The sequence below is a fragment of the Corticium candelabrum genome, chromosome 15 (assembly GCF_963422355.1).
Source record: "Corticium candelabrum chromosome 15, ooCorCand1.1, whole genome shotgun sequence".
Taxonomy (NCBI): domain Eukaryota; kingdom Metazoa; phylum Porifera; class Homoscleromorpha; order Homosclerophorida; family Plakinidae; genus Corticium; species Corticium candelabrum.
This window is the reverse complement of record NC_085099.1, coordinates 4,636,820-4,654,688: the sequence shown is the minus strand read 5'-3', so window position 1 is coordinate 4,654,688 and position 17,869 is coordinate 4,636,820. Positions and strand designations below refer to the sequence as shown.

At 43.6% G+C, this 17,869-nt stretch overlaps 2 protein-coding genes across 2 annotated transcripts; one reads left to right on the top strand and one right to left on the bottom strand.

Moving 5' to 3' along the window:
- Positions 1–9,059: 9,059 nt before the first annotated feature.
- LOC134191457 (uncharacterized) lies at positions 9,060–9,763 on the bottom strand. Its single transcript, XM_062660072.1, has one exon. The coding sequence runs from the start codon at positions 9,694–9,696 to the stop codon at positions 9,124–9,126; it is 573 nt and encodes a 190-aa protein (XP_062516056.1). The 5' UTR covers positions 9,697–9,763; the 3' UTR covers positions 9,060–9,123.
- Positions 9,764–13,482: 3,719 nt separating this feature from the next.
- LOC134191520 (uncharacterized) lies at positions 13,483–14,358 on the top strand. Its single transcript, XM_062660142.1, has one exon. It carries the CDS (start codon positions 13,483–13,485, stop codon positions 14,242–14,244), a length of 762 nt encoding a protein of 253 aa, XP_062516126.1. The 3' UTR covers positions 14,245–14,358.
- The last annotated feature ends 3,511 nt before the right edge of the window (positions 14,359–17,869 follow it).

Here is a 17,869-nt window from a genome sequence, read left to right as displayed (position 1 = left end):
AAACAAAACGCTAATATGGACGACGATGCAACCACGTCGAAATGTGTCGAAGAGTGATTATACGTAGACCCATTCAAATACCAGGCAAGAAACATTGAACGCTACCATGGACAGCGATGCAACCACATTGAACGGTGTCGAAGAGGCGATTCTATGTAGACCTATGTATACTGGGCAACAAGACCAGAACTCTACTATGTCCAACAATGCAACCACGTCGAAAGATGTCAAAGAGACGATTCTATGTAGATCAATATATACCGGGCAAGAAAAGTCAAACGCTACTATGGACAACGGTGCAACCCAGAATCTGGTCTCAAACACCGTTTCCGAAATGGGTCGTCGCAGCACGAAATGGATCGGCGAACATCTCATCGTGAAAAACGTGTACGAGATGTATGTCCTTTCCGACGTATCCAAGGTTGAATGTCTTTCCCGGGACCCCGTCCCACACACCTACAACCTTTCGTGGAGCTGGCCATGTTATTCGACTATATGTACGTGTTCGAATACATGCGTCTGGAAAATGTGGTCCGCAGATCTGGAAAAATCTCTGTACGATCGGGGAGGGTGGATCCGCACAGATCACAGTGGTAAGATGCAAACCACTATTCGAGACACCTTCGGCACCATACGACACATCGAGGTACTTATCCTTGTCACAAGTAACTGCGTCTTTATCACGCGCTCAGCCGATCTTGCTGTTAAATCAAGTCGATCTATTTCAGGAATGACTGGCTAGTCCTAAATGCCGGTCAATGAATGAAATGTAACAGAATACAAGTTTCCGGATGTGTATGCTACATCCTTCTCCCCCGACTATATGACTGATATTAACAAATAACTTAAGATACGAACTACAACACAATGGTCTAATATAATAAAATTCAGTCTGTCTGGTGCCTCTCTTCTTCTGCTGCAACGGCTGACTGGATTCACTCCTTTGTCGGCACTTAGATTTGATGTTCTCGTTAGTTCCATGTGTGTCTCTAAGTCTTCTCGTCCTGCACTAATCTCCTTTGTTGTAATTGCGCACGTAGACTCTCACCCCATTGTAAAGGTCTATCATACTATTCCAGTTACACATGTAGAAATTTTCTGTTGCCATTTTTTGCGTAAAGTTTGCCCCAATTTGGGTGTGACATATATAAACGTGTTCGTAATTTGCGACCCATTAATAATTCCGCAGGAGATATTTCTGTCGTGGAATGCGGCGTAATCCGGTAGCTGAACAACAGTTGTGTCAAGCGAATGTCAATGTTCCTTGTTTTGCTAGGGACGGTACGTCCTTTCTTCAATACCTGTACCACTGTTTCCGCTAGCTCATTACTTTACAGGTGATACAGTGCTGTTTTAGTGTGTTCTATCCCATTCGATTTTACAAATTTGGTAAAATGTTGACTGTTGAATTCTGAAACGTTGTCTGATACCAGTTTTTCAGGAATTCAATGAGTCGAGAAAATTTTTCTTAACTTTTTTACCGTAATTTTTGTCGTCGCTGATTCTACAGGCTCTACTTTAATCCACTTTGAGGGTAGGTTTCTAGCAAGGGTCCAGCATATTTAACAAGCACCCACATCCACGGCTGATGGAGCCAAGATCAGGGATGCAATGGAGCTTTTGATGGTGTTTTCCTTGTTTCTTGACAACTAGAACAACCTTGGACCTTGTGTTCGATGTCCTCATTCAGTCCTGGCCACCAAACTATTGTTCTGGCTAAGTCTTTCATCCGTTCCACACCAGGATGACCAGCATGTAACTCCTCCAAAACTTTTTGTTGCCCTTGTGGTGGTACAATCACTTTGTACTCCCATAATACTCATCCCTCGTCTATAGATAATTCACTTGCTCTTCGCCAGTAACAGGTCTACGCTTCGATTACTGGTTTATTGGGCCAATCTTGATGAACATATAAGTGTAGCCTAGACAGTATAGAGTCTTGCTCTGTTCAACTTCCGACATCTTTTGTAAATACTGGTGACGATTCCAGGTGCTGTAAATATTGAATTGTTTCTGCTTGTTCTTCATCAGTTGTCGACAGTAGTTGTAAGGGTAATCGACTAGCATCTTCATTACCGATTTCCCAACCTGGTTTGCATAGCAACTTATAACTGTAACCTGATAGGATCATGTCCCATCGATGGATTCTTGCTGATGCCATTGGCGGGAGAGACGTATTTATCCCAACAATCCTTCCAGTGGTTTATGGTGTGACAGTAGCACAAACTCTCTACCAAACAGCCATTGGTAAAATCTTTGTAGACCAAAAATTACTGGGAATGTTGTTCTCTTTCCACCTGTGTGCAATTTATCTACGATTTCGTCAATGTTCTCGATGCAAATGCTACTGGGTGTTTGTTTCCTTCCTTGCCTCTCTGAGCCAATACAGCACCTAAACCGTAGGACGAGGAACCACTGGTTACGATGGACTCTTGCTGTAAATTAAAATGTGCTAAACTTGGCTGACACTAACTGTGGTTTTGATTAGCGATAAGCTGGTTTTTTTGGCATGACCAATTCCATTTTACTGCTTTCCGTAACAATCTATGTATAGTGAAGCTAGAACTGCTAAAAAATTCTGTAAAATTTTGCCATAATAAGATAGCAATTAATCATAGGTACGCTTTAAATCCTGTCACATTTTGTGTTCTGGGTGCTTTCGCTATGGCCTGAATTCGTCCCTTTTCCGAATGTAGCCTGGTTTCGTCAATGACATGTCCCCAATACACTACTTCAGATTTCATGAACCGGCATTTATCTTTATTAAGCCTTAGTCCAGCCTCGTCCAATTTCGTTAAAACCTTACCTAAGTTAGACAAATGCTCTTGTTCGCTTCTTGCTGTTATTAATATGTCGTCTAAGGAGACAACTCACTACTCCTGGAATTGCTTGCAACAGAGTTTCCATCGTCTTTGAAAGATACCGGAATCCGATGAAACACCAAAGGGTCCATTATTATACTGATATAATTCCTGATGAGTATTAATGGCGACATACTTACGTGATTCCTCTTTAAGTACAAGCTGTTGATATGCTCTATGCAAATCCAGGGTTGGAAACTGCTGTCCTCCTGCTATTCGAGCAAAGAAGTCTTTAATGCATGGAATCGGGTATGTATTGCCTTTTGAAACTTGATTCACTGTTAACCGTTAGTCTCCACAGATTTTGACCTTTCCATTGTTTTTCAATGTACTAGAACTATGGGAGACGCCCACTCTGAATAGTGTATTGGCTCAATAATTCCGGATTTTGTGAGGTTAAGCAATTCTTTTCTATCTTCTCTTTCGAAGAATACGGTACTTGTCTAGCTTGGTCGATAAAACTTGGGACTCGTCGTTTCTTTCACTGGTAATTTCACTTCCACACCTTGCAATCTGCCTAACTTCCCACTGAACGCTTTACTGTGTAACAAGAATAACACTTCCACTATTCTTTGGTGAAGGTTTGCCTCCAAAAGACGAACTCTTCTACAATCAAATTGTACTTGTCGAATCCAGTCTCTTTTTAATAAACTCGGGCCAGAGCCTGCCCCTACCACAAGCGCAAGAGACAGTCGGCGTCCATCCGGAGTGTCTACCCATACTTTCAACTTTCCACATGCAGGTACCTGTTCCCCAGTGTATGTCTTCACCGCCTTTTTTGTATCTTTCAATGGTGCTTGACCTTTCTTTCAGACTGACTTCGTTGTTGTTTTGCTTACAGTACTGACACTCGCTTTCGTGTCTATTTCCATCTCGAGTGGCTGGCCTTGTACAGTCAACGTTGTCTTCATTGGCTTTGGTTTTCCTTTGTGTAACGCGTGAATATTACCACTAATCCAGTCAACCTCATCATCATCATTTGTATCTGACTGCGTCTCCTCATAGCCGATTTCGTATGTACTGTACCACTGTCCTCTTCCTGAGCCGCTTTTCTCACTGTGCGCAAACAGCTAGGCTTCGCATGCCCAATTTTGCCGAAATCAAAACATTTGACATACTTGAACCAGTACTCGAACTGATTACCACAGAGATAACAACAACCGTATATCTTGTCAGTCAATCTATTACTTGCAGCTGTCGGTACTCGTTGCTTCTGTAACTAGTGTACGAACTCTCCTGGGTTGTCAAGCGTACTCGTTGCTTCCTTTTGCTTTAGCTCTGGGGTACTCTTTTTGGCTGTTTCTTGTGCAATCGCTAATTAATACGCTGTCCTGAATGTCAGCTTATTTTCTGCCAGCAGTCGTCGCTGTATACGGTCATTTATTATTTCTACGACTAGTCTGTTTCGTAGCATATCATTAAGCACCGCCCAGAATTCGCAATGTTCACTTAGTCGCTGCGGTTCTGCCGTGAATTTAGCGACCGACTCATCTTTCTGACCCGACCGACTGTTAAATCTAAATCGTTGCACTACTACTGATGGCTTCGGGTTAAAGTGTTGTCAACGTCTGTAGTATTTCGTCAACCGACTTTTCTCTAGGCTTTAGCGGAGCCACTAAACTTCGTAGAGTTCGATACGTGCGAGTTCCAATCACGCTTAATAGAATAGCTCTTTGTCTATCAGCGTAGTCTAAGCCATTTGCTGAAAAGCATTGTTCTAAACTTTCTGCGCAAAGTGGCCATTCCTCTTTGATTCGTCAACTCCGCTGTTTGTCCATATACCGCCGTCATCCTCGTCGCCAGATGTCACAAGTAGCTGCGTCCTTATCACGCGCTCAGCTGGGTTTACTGTTAACTCAAGTTGATCTATTTCAGGAATAACTGGCCAGTTGTAAATGACGGTCAATGACTGAATTGTAACACAATACGAATTTCCCGATTGTATCTACTACAGTCCTACACACACTTCTACTCGAAAGAGAGACAATCTCCAAGATACGACGCACCATAGCCAAGGTAGAAAGAGATACAAGCTCGGTCGCGCACAAAACGTTGAGGAAACTGTTTCGAGGCTCCAAACCGTATGGAGTATTTGTGGCAAGGATCGATGTCTTCGATGTTACGATGGCATAACTCCAACAAGCATTGCCCCAGATAGAACGAAGTCTGCTTGCCTTTGGCTATGATCTCTACAGCAGCGAATACACCCAGGACTCCTTCGGAATTCTCGAAGGAAAGACCTTGGTGGAATACCTATCCAAGACCCACCAGTTCCGAGACAAACGCGATCCGTACGACGCGCTGGAGGAAGACACGCCAACATTCTGGAAATACCTAAAGTATAGGAGAGCACGTATTCACGTGGATGCGCAGCTCTCCCGATGAATACACGACCAGAACAAAGATGTACAACAATACCGTCGCCTAATTGGAATTGGGACAGGTCCAGACACATTTTGGTGGCAGATCGTGCGATTACGTATACTATTATAGTCCTCATGTACGCAAAACATTTCTCCACTACAACGCAAAAAATCGCGGTTGTACGCGGATCCTGGTTGACCTGTACGCATTTCGGGGTAAAAAGCTGTCCAAAACGACAGCACAAGAAGTCTTGGAAGAGGGTATCGAGCTCGTTTCCCCACTTAACCACCCAGGGCTATTAGTAGTGCAATCTCCAGAACAATATGGGATAAATCTAGCATCCAAATTAAATCGATGTATTCTCCTGATCCATTGGTCGATGTGGGAGAACCTCGTCGCGTGGTACGCTTACAAGAAAACCGGAAGAGTGGCAGAAATCCGTGTCGCTCCCACAACAGCAACCAAGGAGGACAACAAGCATGAGAACTTACGGCTCAGTGGTCTGTGGGCGACTTTGGGTTCCGCTGCTGTCCCATCTTTGGGGTAGACATCCCATCCATCTGCAAGACCGTTGACGGCAAAGACAACATTGAACTCTGTCGTCTTCAATGTTAAACCAAAGGGGTGATACAAAAACCATCCTTGCTCCATCCAAGAAGCCAACACAACACCGCCGACACTTATTTGACCCCAATACACTGTTTCAAGAAACAAAGTACATCTCTTGGACCTAACGCCATTAGAAGGAAAAATCTACATTTGAACTACAACCCCATTTAACCGACAGACAGATTTCGACTCTTTCTAAAGATGCGCGGAAGTATCGCGCCAGGGTCGATGGCGCCCTCGAACTAGACACCTTCTATATACAATGTATATTTTGAAATAGAAGAACCCTGAACTCTTCTAATAAGAAGTAGGCAATATATGTTGTCCAATAGCATTGTAGCGCAAAAGTGTTGCAGTATCTGTTGTTGTAGCTGTATTTTATGTTGTTGTTTTAGGTGTATTTTATGTTGTTGCCGTAGGTGCAATCTTCTTTTTGATCTATATATATATATATATATATATATATATATATATATATATACATACTTTGTAATATCAGTAGATACCACTAGCTAGAGTATAGTCTCCCACTTTAATGGCTTATCTACTCCCACACGTATACGTATCCTAACGTTCGACCCATGCAACATACTTTGTAGATCGAAAAAGACATATCCAAGAGATATAGGGATCTATCTGAGCTATTTGGAACACACTATACCAACATCGCTTTCAGATATGCGTCCTTGGTCTTCTGTAAGTTTCGAAGAATAGACACAATATTTTTTTCTGTAGAGCAAATACCACTAGTCTTGTTCCTAAATATCCGATCCAATCTAACAATAGTTGTGGCTACAAGCTCGCAGTAATTGCCATCGCACGCAATCTTGTGCGACAACGTCTTGCAGTATTGTGCTATCCAACGAATTCGTTTCCTATACGACGACAATACATTTATTATATATACGACGACAATGCATCTATTCCGTTTCTAGATTGTAGAGACGTAATGGAACCTCAACTTCTATATTTCCAACCAGGACGTCGTATATGCGATCCAATCTTTTGCAAAATATTTTTAAGGTTGTCCATGTCTGGCCTACTAGACTGTAGGGGGAGGGATAGCTATGGTTTTCTATTGTCGATATATCCACTCTGGTGTCTAGCATATCTTGCAGACTAGGGATTGGTCTTGGTTGTACCACTGGCGCCGCATCGGACAACAGTGTAGTAGCTACTCTAGGGATAGGTATTGGACATGCCCCTGGCATCTCGTCGAACACCAATTTTGCTACTCTAGAGGTTTTAGGGGTAGGCAGTGGACATACCGTCTCCGTTTTGCTATGGGTTGCTGTCTCTGTGGATATTGGCTTGGCTCTGCAGACATTGCCCTTTGCGAAGCAGGCTCTGTATAAGGCTAGATAGCTTTTGATGGAACTTATGTCAGATATTTTGCGACCCAGCATTTGTCAACCCAACTATAGGTCTTCCGGCCATTGCATTCAGGTAGATACGAAATGGTCTGCCACTCCCACTTCAATGTGTATCCACGGCTACGCATTTTCCAAAGAACGGACACGGCCTCTTGGTGTGTCTTAGTAGCTGGTTTGTTTTTCCGACCCACTCCTTTCGCAGAGTGTAACATCGCAGTCGCCCGAATCCAGGGTGCCAGAATTTTCCAAGACCGAGTCTTGCACCACTGTACCAACCACCAAACTCGTTGTCCATACAACGATAGTACTCCGAGGTCCTTTCAACGCGAAGAGTCTTTGTTTCCTGTCTTGCATATGATACTTAGAATATACAATCTCACCGTTTAGTAGAATTTTGTCAAGACTTTCCTTGTCCAGCCCTAGGAGTTCATGCGGTGGGGTATAGCCGTGTTTCGTCCTACTCTAGTACAAGGCTTTGTACCAAAAACTCAACGGTCGCATATCTCGGTACTACAAACCCCAGATCTGGATGAAACTGGATCTCTCTCCTATCGCGATCTTTGGTCTGTACGTGGAGGTCGTCTATTGTATTTGCACCTTGGAGTCATGGATGTACCTCCTCTGTTTCTTGGAGTGGTATGGTGGTACTCGGAGAGGAGGGTGTTCCAACCCCTGTTTACTACGAACCTGCCTCGACGGACACGCTTTACACAACCATGGAGTAAATCGCTAGTGCTACTCGTCTAGTTGAGTATTTTTAACCTCAATTGGTTTGCAATATTACAGAGGCAACGCCGGGGCTCTTGAGGAAGCTCTTACGGATGTGGACGGTACCGTAGTGGGATACATACCTTGGAAGGCTATGGAGGTGCACCACAAAGCCATCGGACGCAAACGAGATTTTATTCGGGAGACTAGACCCAAGATCGAAGAGCCATAAAAGACGGTTTCCATGATTCGAGACCGTCCGTTTTTAAGGATGTTGTACACGCTTGAGGACTTGTATGAAGATCTCTAGGTGCGGACAAAACTATTGTCTGCCTGTTAACTTACGCGTCTGTCTGTTTCTCCTTTCTCTGTTTATGTCCATCTGCCTGTCTGCGATGACCTGTTTGTCTGTATTTTTAAATTTTCTCAGTCTGTATTCTCGGATTTTCTGTCTGTATTTCAACTACATGTGTTTTCTAACTTTGGTCTTTTCCCATGTTTGTACCTACCCGTGTGTTTGGTATTTTCCGATGTTTGTATCTACCTATTTTCATGTGTTTTGGACTTTTCTTTTTTGTATTTCTACTATATCTTTATTCTATATTTCTGTTGTTTAGTCGTTCTCAAAGGTTTCTACGCTTGATTCCTTGGAGGTTTCTTTGTCGCCTTTTGTGTCCTCTCGAAATCTCGATGTTGTCTCCGTGGGAGCCTCTAATACCTCATTCACGCGAGTATTTGTAACTGTGCCAGCTCGGTACGGCACGGTATGGCTCTGTTTCACTTCGTCGTGTAAATGCCGGCCGAACTGAACCGAAATTTGCTGAATTGGCTCACCTCAAGTTGCAATGGCAGCACGGTTTAGTTCGGTTTTGTTTTTTACTGTCGGTAAAAACGAAGGCGACGTCGACGTCTATGCTCGCTACTTCTCGATATTTCCGCAGACTGTTCTAGTGCCAGCGAGAAGTAAACGCGGATAGCCTGTTCCATGACGACGTCTGTATCTAGCGTGCCCACCAAGAAACACGTCTACTAAAACTCGGCTGACTCGCTTTGTCAGAACATAGTGTAAAAAAGGGCTGACCCGCTTCATTAGCTTAGGCTGGCTTGGCTCGGCTCGGCTCAGTTTGGAGCAGTGCTCGTGTGAATGGGGTCCACACAGAACTCGCTGTTTAGAGGTAGTGTCTACAATTTGCAGAATTTCTGCGTGTTTAGGTTTGGGAGAACTTGCGTACCCCTTCGGTTTTTGTATCTTGGAGGAGAACGATAGCAGCCAGCTGATCCTTCTTTTTGCTCTGGTTGGTTTGTGCGTCTCCGAGGTACCAACGAATGGGAACAATCGCAGCACTCAATGCCTCTACACCTCCAACATATTCGACCGTTTTGTTGAGAAATCTACCCACAAAAGAAATCTCGTCGCCTACGACCTCGCCTGACGCGTCTATCAAACACAGGAATATGATGGCTTTTCTGCTCCATAGAGCATCATTGTAGCGTATCGTCGGCAAGCGTCTTCCCCTTCCAACAGATCGATGGCTTTTCTGTATATTTTGGGTGGGGAAATTCGTTCCATGGTGTGGTTGGTTTTCTTTTCGAGTTGGTTTGCGTTTTGTGCCATGTCGACCATTTTCTGTACTTCTTCGAGTTGTGAAGTCTGCAATTGCAACACGACCATTGATTTCAGCGATCTCTTTGGAATCTTTAAAGAATGTACGGTACCTCGATAGACAAATCTTGGTCGCAAATCCAATATTTCCAAGAGCTGTTTCGAAAGTATTTCTCATGTGCGTTTAAGAGTTGGTGAATGTCATTAGCGGCCCATACCAGGTAGTTTTCCATTTTGTTTTGGAAAACCACTCGCATTTTATTTCCTATCTTTAGTGGGTTCTGTGGATCAGTGTAGCTCACGATGTGGAACCTCGGTTGTTCGAGAAGTAGATTAGATAGTTTGGTAAGGGGATGTGTAGAGACATAAGCAATTCCGAACATATTTGCTCGGACTTCTTTCTGTGTTTTGACTGGGCTTGTACGTAGGTTTGTAATTCTTTCATTTCAAGACGTTGGTCCTTCTCTGACTGTTCTGTTGTGTATGTACTGTTCGTGCAAGACTCGTGTTTTCCTCTTCCACGTTTCCCGCGCATCTCTCGTAAGAGTCGAGATATGTCTGTCGGTTGAAATAGGTTATAGTTCTAATTTAGGTTATAGTTCTAATTTAGGTTATAGTTCTGATTTAGGTTATAGTTCTAATTTAGGTTTGTCCTTCCCAATGGCCCAGCTCTTCTTCGTGCGCCTAGTCCAAGAGATGTACTTCGTTTCTGGAATCAGTATATTAGGGTCGAATGCATCTTGAAGTCGTCGTGTCGGCCTCTTGAATGGGGCCAGGATGGTCTTCGTATCGACCCCTTTGGTGTAGCATCAAAGAATATCGATCTCTAGGTTCTCTTTGCCGTTGACGGTCTTTCAGATGGATAAGATGACTGCCCAAAAGATGGAACAGCAACGGAACCCGAAGTCTCCCGCAGATTACTGCACCGTACGTTTCCATGCTTTTCCGTCCTCTTTTGTTGCTGTTGTGGAAGTAACACGAATTGCTATCACCCTTCCGGTTTTCCTGTGGGCGTACCACACGACGAAGATCTGATAGACCAGAACCATACTACAATCCAATTTGGAAGCAAGATTTATCTATTATTATTCTAGAGATTGCACTACAAATAGTCGTAGGTGGTTGGGTGAGGAAGCGAGCTTGAGAACATCTGCCACGTGCAGCCGTATTGGACGGATTTTAACCTCAACATGCATACAGGAAGATCTCGATCTCCGTTGACCCGCGTTTTTTACGTCGGGGATGTATGTTTTGCGTAGATGGGGACTAGGATAGTCCACGTACTCGCACGACCTTCCGCCAAAATTTGCCCGAATCTCTTCAGCTTTGAACTGGGCGACGATCTTGTTGCAAACCTCGGTTCTGGTTGTATATCCATTGGGAGAGCTGTGCATCCACGTGCATACGTGCTCTATTACACTGTTGATATTGTCCAGAATGGTAGGATGTCTTGCTCATGCGCGTCGTACGGATCGCCTTTGTCTCAAAACTAGTGGGTCTTAGAAGGTAATCCGCCAAGGTCGTCCTCGTTGGAGAAGTCCTGTGTGTAGTCGATGCTGTAGAGATCATGGTCAAAGGCGAGCAGAGTCCGTTCTATCTGGAGCAATGCCTGTTGGAGTTCTCCCATCGAAACATCGAAGACGTCGATCTTTGCCACGAACGCTCCATAGGTTCGGAGTGTCGAAACAGTTTCTGTCACGTTTTGCGTGCATTCGTGCTTGTATCTCTTTCGATCTTGGCTATGGTGCGTTGTACCTTGGAATTTGTCTTTCTTTCGAGTAGACATGTGAGCAGGATACGAAACTCAATGTGTCGTGTGGTACCAAAGGTTATTCAAATGGCCGTTTTTATCTTTTCCACGGTGTTCTGTGCTGATTCACCTTCCCCAATCGTACAAAAGATGTTTCCAGATTTGAGGACCACATCTTCCAGACGCATGTATCCGAATGCGTACATATCGTCGACAAAAACGGGCAGCTCCACGAGAGGTTGTACGTGTGTAGGTACGCGGTTTCCGCCAAGATATTCGCCCTTGGATGTGTCGGACAGGAGGTTGTTCTCGTACGCGTTCTCAACACAAGGAGATTCTCTGCGATTCATTTCGTGTTGCGATGACGCATTTCAGAAAGGTATTGGACCAGAGTCTGGTTTGCATTTTTTCCATAATAGCGTTTGCTTTTCCTTGCCCAATATACATTGGTCTATATGGAATCTTCTCTTCGACACCTGTTGACGTAGTAGCCTCATTGTACATAGTACCGTTCCGTTCTTCTGGTCCACTATACATAGGTCTAAATAGAATCGCCTCTTCGACACCTTTCGACGTGGTTGCATCGTAGTCCATGCTATCCTTTGATGTTACTTGCCTGTTATACATAGGTCTACATAGAATCGCCTCTTTGACACCTTTCGACGTGGTTGTATCGTCGGCCATGGTAGCGTTCGGTTTTTCTCGCCAGTATTGGTCTACATAGAATCGCCCCAACAACACCTTACGACGTGGTGGCGTCGTCGAGGCAACAATTCGATAGCCGATGAAAAACGAACAGCCCAGACCACCCCTGGCGCAGCCCGATTTGGTCGATATTTTGCGATATTTTTTGGAAAAGGGTGGATGATAGTGAAAAATAGCGATTTGTATTGGAGAGATGGTAGTTGAAGAGTTGCGGTTGAAAGGTCGCTGAACAATTTTTCATCTCTTGTAACGGCTGACCTTTTCACATCTCCGGGGATGAGCAGCGAAAAACTGCTTATCCCCGAAGATGTGAAGTTTTTTGGGTTGCTCATATCCGGAGATGTGTAAATGTCAGCCTTGACCATTTCGGCGGCTACTATATATCCTACTCTAATATACGCGAACGGACGCAAATTCCCCGTTTGTCTCCAGCAGTAATTACAACAAGAAACAGGAAATTTAGTATTCTGTTTATTTTCTTTTTACCGTTTCAAAATATATAGGAGCAGATGTTTATGAGTATCAATTGAAGAATTTTAGCTCTTGTCCGTCGAATACTGTTCATGTTTGTTGAAGGTATACCCTCTAAGCAGTTCTTGACTACGAGCCGTATCATTCGACAGTGGCAAATGATATTTTCCTTTCATACGGCATTGTTAAAGAGCTATTTACAGATAATGAATCTTAGTTTAGCTTAGAAATTTTCCAATAGTCTCGCGTAACCATGCAGACTCTTTCCGCTCCGTCATATTTCTTGGCGAGAAAGGGTCTGGTAAACTTCTTAAAAATCAGTGTGTTGCCGCTTTACCGTTAACTTAAAGGGTAAACTAAATACCGGATTTCATTTCTTGAAAGCTTTGCAATAAAATGTCAAGGTCGATATGTACGCCATGCTTAGCTGTACGCCTTCACTTAACTTCTCTACTTTCGAGTCTGGAATGTGCAGCGTCTGCGAAGAAATTTTACACGGTCTCGGTCCCTCGAAAAGTACCCTTCCACTGCAATGACAAATTTCAGTAGTCTAGGACCTGCTCCGTTGAAAGCGCACAGGTTTGGTGGAGAATTCAGCTTTGTAACAAGAACGGTTGATACCGATACCCGCTCTCAAATATACAGAAGAGCTAGCTGAAGCGGCGTAACACAAACTCAAACCTACGTGGTACCGTTGGTTATACGTAACGTACCTTGCTCTGCGATTGGCGTTCTGCTTAGGCCCCGGTTACACTACGTCAGGATTGGCGGCGACGTTTGCGTTAGGGCGGTCACACTTGCTTTTCTCATGACTTTATCTAAACGTAACGTGAACGCCACTGTAAACGTGAACGTGGTGTTGACTCCCACGTTCACGTCGGCGTTGATGTACATACCTACGTTGCGTTGGCGTTTCTGTAGTGTCGGAAGGTGCTTTGTCACTGTTGTCACCTTCGCGTACGTCTGCAACACTCATTCTAGGGTATTTGACCTACTGAGCCTTTGCAATTGGTTCATTTGTTGTGCAGTTGTGTCATGATGCCGACAAGCAGAGATAGTAAACGCTGGTTTTTCGTTTTCCTGCTGTTCTCGTCTGGCGTACCGCGAGCTGAAATACCATCATATGACAACTTTCTTCGCTATGGTTTCCGACTTACATCTGTGAAGACCGGGTTTTCTAGGGAATTGATGCCGCCTTCTGTTTTGCACAGCACGGATAAGTGGATGAATCCCTATGTGTGGCAATTAGTGAAGCAGCTCTGGCGTCAGCGACGATTTTGGACAGCATCTAGAGGTGTTGGATTTTGGGAGAGAGATGTGCGAGGTACGTGGAGGGAACATGGGCTTGCTTTTCCTGATTGGGAAGACAAACAGTATCTGGACAGATACAGAGTCACAAAAGCAACATTCTGGTTTCTATTTAGACGATACGGCTGGCGTCTACAAAAGCAAAACACCAATTTGAGGAAACCAATAAATACAGACAAGCGCTTTGCAATTACTCTACACTGGCTTGCTCATTCAACGTCTTTTTCAGAACTATCTATAATCTACCGAGTTGCAAAAGCCTCTATTGTGTCAATTGTGCACGAGGGAATGTATGTGTTGCGTCGGTTTCTAGTTCCAGATTCTATTCGTTTTTCCACTGGAGATGAACTGGACCAAGCTATTGCTGACTTTGAAGCACTCTGTTGTTTGCCCCACTGTGGTGGAGCATTAGATGGGACTTTTATGCGAATAAAAAACCTAGCAAATTTGGAAACAGCTATTACTGTTACAAAAGATTTCATAGCATCATAGTGCTGGGGTGTGTTGATGCCAGAGGAATATTTATTTTAGTCAACTCTGATCGGCCAGGGTCTTTTGGAGACTCATACAAATTCAGAAACAGTCAGCTGAAACAAAATATAGACAATGATGTTTGGTTGTCTACTGTACATCAAAAAATGATTGAGAGATTATCAATCAGGCCATTTCTGGTTGCAGATGCAGCATTTCCCCTCAGTTCGACTGTCATAAAATGTTATGATGGTGACAATCATGTTGGCAGAGAAAAGAGCTTTAATTATTCTGTCATTCGAACAAGGAGAGTAGTGGAACAGGCTTATGGAAGACTCAAGGGGCGATGGCAAGTGACAGCACATAGCAACCTCAAGAATCCGGAGTTCGCGAGCCAAGTAGGTACAGTTGCTTGTGCTCTTCACAATATTTGCGAGAGGCACAACTGTCCCTTTGAAGAAGACTGGTTGCCCGAAGATGCTGCTTATAACAATGATGTTGTAGGTCCTCCTCACCACCATGTAGTTGATGATGATGCACAACGTGTCAGGGATACCCTTGCAGACTGGGTCCATGCTATCAATCCTAGACACTGATATTTCCCAAGTCTAGCCTTACTACAGATATTTCAAATTACTACAGATTGTTGTTATTTTAAGAATATTTTAAATTATACTCATAGACATTGAGCAAATGTAAAAGACATGCAACAAGTTAGACATTTTCAATTATAACTATTGCTTATCAGAAAAGAGGCGTTTAAAGAGCTCAGCCTGAAATGCTTGCTGTTGCTGCATAAGCTAAGTTTGAAAGATTTGACTCTCCTGAGACATATTTTTCGTCGACGATTTCCTCTTCATTCAGGCGAATTTCTCTGTCGTGCTGCTGCCTCTCTCTCTCTCTCTCTCTCTCTCTCTCTCTCTCTCTCTCTCTCTCTCTCTCTCCTCTCTCTCTCTCTCTCTCTCTCTCTCTCTCTCTCTCTCCTTTCTTCAAACTGCTGCAGTTGCAGTTGCATAGCCTGGTCATGCTCAAACTGTTGTCTTTGGCTAGATTCTTGCATTTCTGTCATGGCCTGAATGAATGCTAACTGAGACCCCGCAGTACCAACTCTTGGGGTCTTGGGAGCCTTTCTTTTCTTCTTTGCCTTTGGTGCTGCTTCCTCTTCAGCGTCATTATCGCTCGAAGACTCTAGCGGTGGCTGTACGGGAGTTGATGTACGTGAACTACTATCTATTCGCCATAAGCGTGAACTCGGAAGTGAGTAATGAAGTAGAGGTCACACCAGGTGTACACATTAGAGCACTAAGAGCTGCCCCAGTTGGACCATGTTATACCAATTATCTTAAATGGTTCCAGCTGCTGATCCGTTGGTCTTACAAGATAATTGGATAATAGCCATTGCTCCACCCGTTTGTGTTTGATATGCACAAGTACTATCCTTCCGTTTCGTTTGTAGAAAGGGCTTAGATAATTTGATAAACAGAAATGCCAGACCTAGCGGTTTCTAACGATACCGAGATCATCGCGAAAGTCCACTAAACAGCAGAGATATTGATGATTTTCAAAGTTCACGCTTATGGCGAACAGACAGTAAGTGTAGGTGGTCTGGAACGTGTGAGAAGTGGGTGTTTGGCTTCCTCTGCCACAACACCTGTGGTTACAAACAAGTCCTCTTCAGCACGCTGAGATAGCGGTAGATTAGGTAGCAAAGAAGCGTCGCCAACAGAGCCAGGTCCAGTGAGGGATGGTTTCGAAAGTGAGCAATAAAAACAGCAAAGTTAGGCCTATGTACATGAACGCCGACGTGAACGTGGGAGTCAACAAATACGCTCTACAAGTGTGACCGCACATTTACGTTTGCATGTAATTAGACAAAACGCGTGAAACGCAAACGCAAACGTCGCCGCCAGTCCTGACGTAGTGTGACTGGGGCCTTACCCTGCTTTCCAATTGAACTTTACTTGGGCTTATCATGATAATTTAGCTTTACGTAATAATTTATACATGTAGGGTAGAAACGTGTCGGAGCGATCACAGTCAGTTGCAACTACGCATTCCAACATTTCGTATTCATGTTACTAATGGACAATTTGCATTAGATGTAAATGAGTGCATGTCAAACCGACAATAAACGCTCTGTTTAGTTAAGATGCACGAGCTACAATATTGGCAAATTACAATTAATCTAACATTTTGGTATTTGGATGTCTGAGAATTTTCCTAGGCTCGAACAGTGTGACCTATAAGCGAGATGTTGGCTATACTGCAAGCCTCGTGAGCTGTAAGTAAGAGCCAACTAGAGTACATACCCAGCACGCATTGGCATTGTTACAGTAAATTTCTACTGTGCACCTACGCGCATCAGCCAAATAGAGACCCAGACATAGCGCCGGCAGAGAACAGCAGGTGCAGTCGATAGGCGTGGGCGTCTAAACTGTACAATTTGGAGAGCTGGTGGTTTGTGCTCAACATTTTTAGGGGAAGAAAAGTCGATTATTCTCTTTTTCGACAGTTTGTCGACATTTACAACTGACGTCTAAATATCAAGATCTGTCGTTATCGACTGTTTATTGATAGGCGTGGCCGACAGAAATCTAAGATTTTTAAAATTCGTGTAGACTACGTCCAGCTCTAATCTAAATTTTTTTGGAAAGCTGACTAAAACATAACCATATAACGTCTATGTGTGATGTATTTAAAACGTAACTATAAGAACTGACCTGAGTACGTGGGCCACAACAAAATTTGCATTGATAAGGCTGTTACCGTGAGAGCTTGCAAGGCTTTTATTTTACAGTTATATACTAGAACTTCGGCGATTCAAGCTTTGCGAAATCCTCAACTCCTTTTCAATTTACCATTGGGCATTGTCTAATGCTGTCAGCGTAAAGTCAACAATAAGAATAACTTAATAAACAACTGCAACACGCTACACGTACTCTAGAAGCGTACCAACGTCTTGAATGCTATCTTGACTATCCTGCTTTTGCTAAAGAAGCTACAACATACATGTATTGCGTACCTTGTGATACAAATGACGAGAAAAGTCAACCGAACTAGTGTACAAGTCATCAATTTGGTTGACAGTTTCACCGACATCTTGGTGTTTGCTGCTTCGCTATAGTCGTCACAATATCTAGATCTGGTACACTCAAGTAGACGTCTGTAACGCTGGTAGACGTTGAGAATCTCCTGGTGGTCTTCTGTAACCTTTGACCGCCGAACACTGATTGGATCTAGGTCTTGTGACATGTTTATCAGAATGACGTGAATCAAATTAGAGAGCTTTCCACGTAATAAGTTTAACCATTTCTTCGCATAAAAGGTAGACATTATACTTTGAAGTACTTTGTACGATCAGACAACATAGGGATGTCGCGATTATAAGGTACAGTATGACTTGTGTATGCAATTATGGGTAGATGAGTAGCTACATGCATGTCTGTGCGTGGGTGCATGCGCTCGTGTGTGTTGTGTCGTTTGGTCATAGCTCTCTTGATTACTTAGAGAGTCATCTCAGAGAGTAAGTACATGCGAGACCCATCAGGGTTGCAATTTCAGGTCTGTGATCATTCATAATTTCTCTGGACAAAAAAAAACGTACACATGTGCACAATTGCCTTCTTGACTCAGGAGTACCAATAAG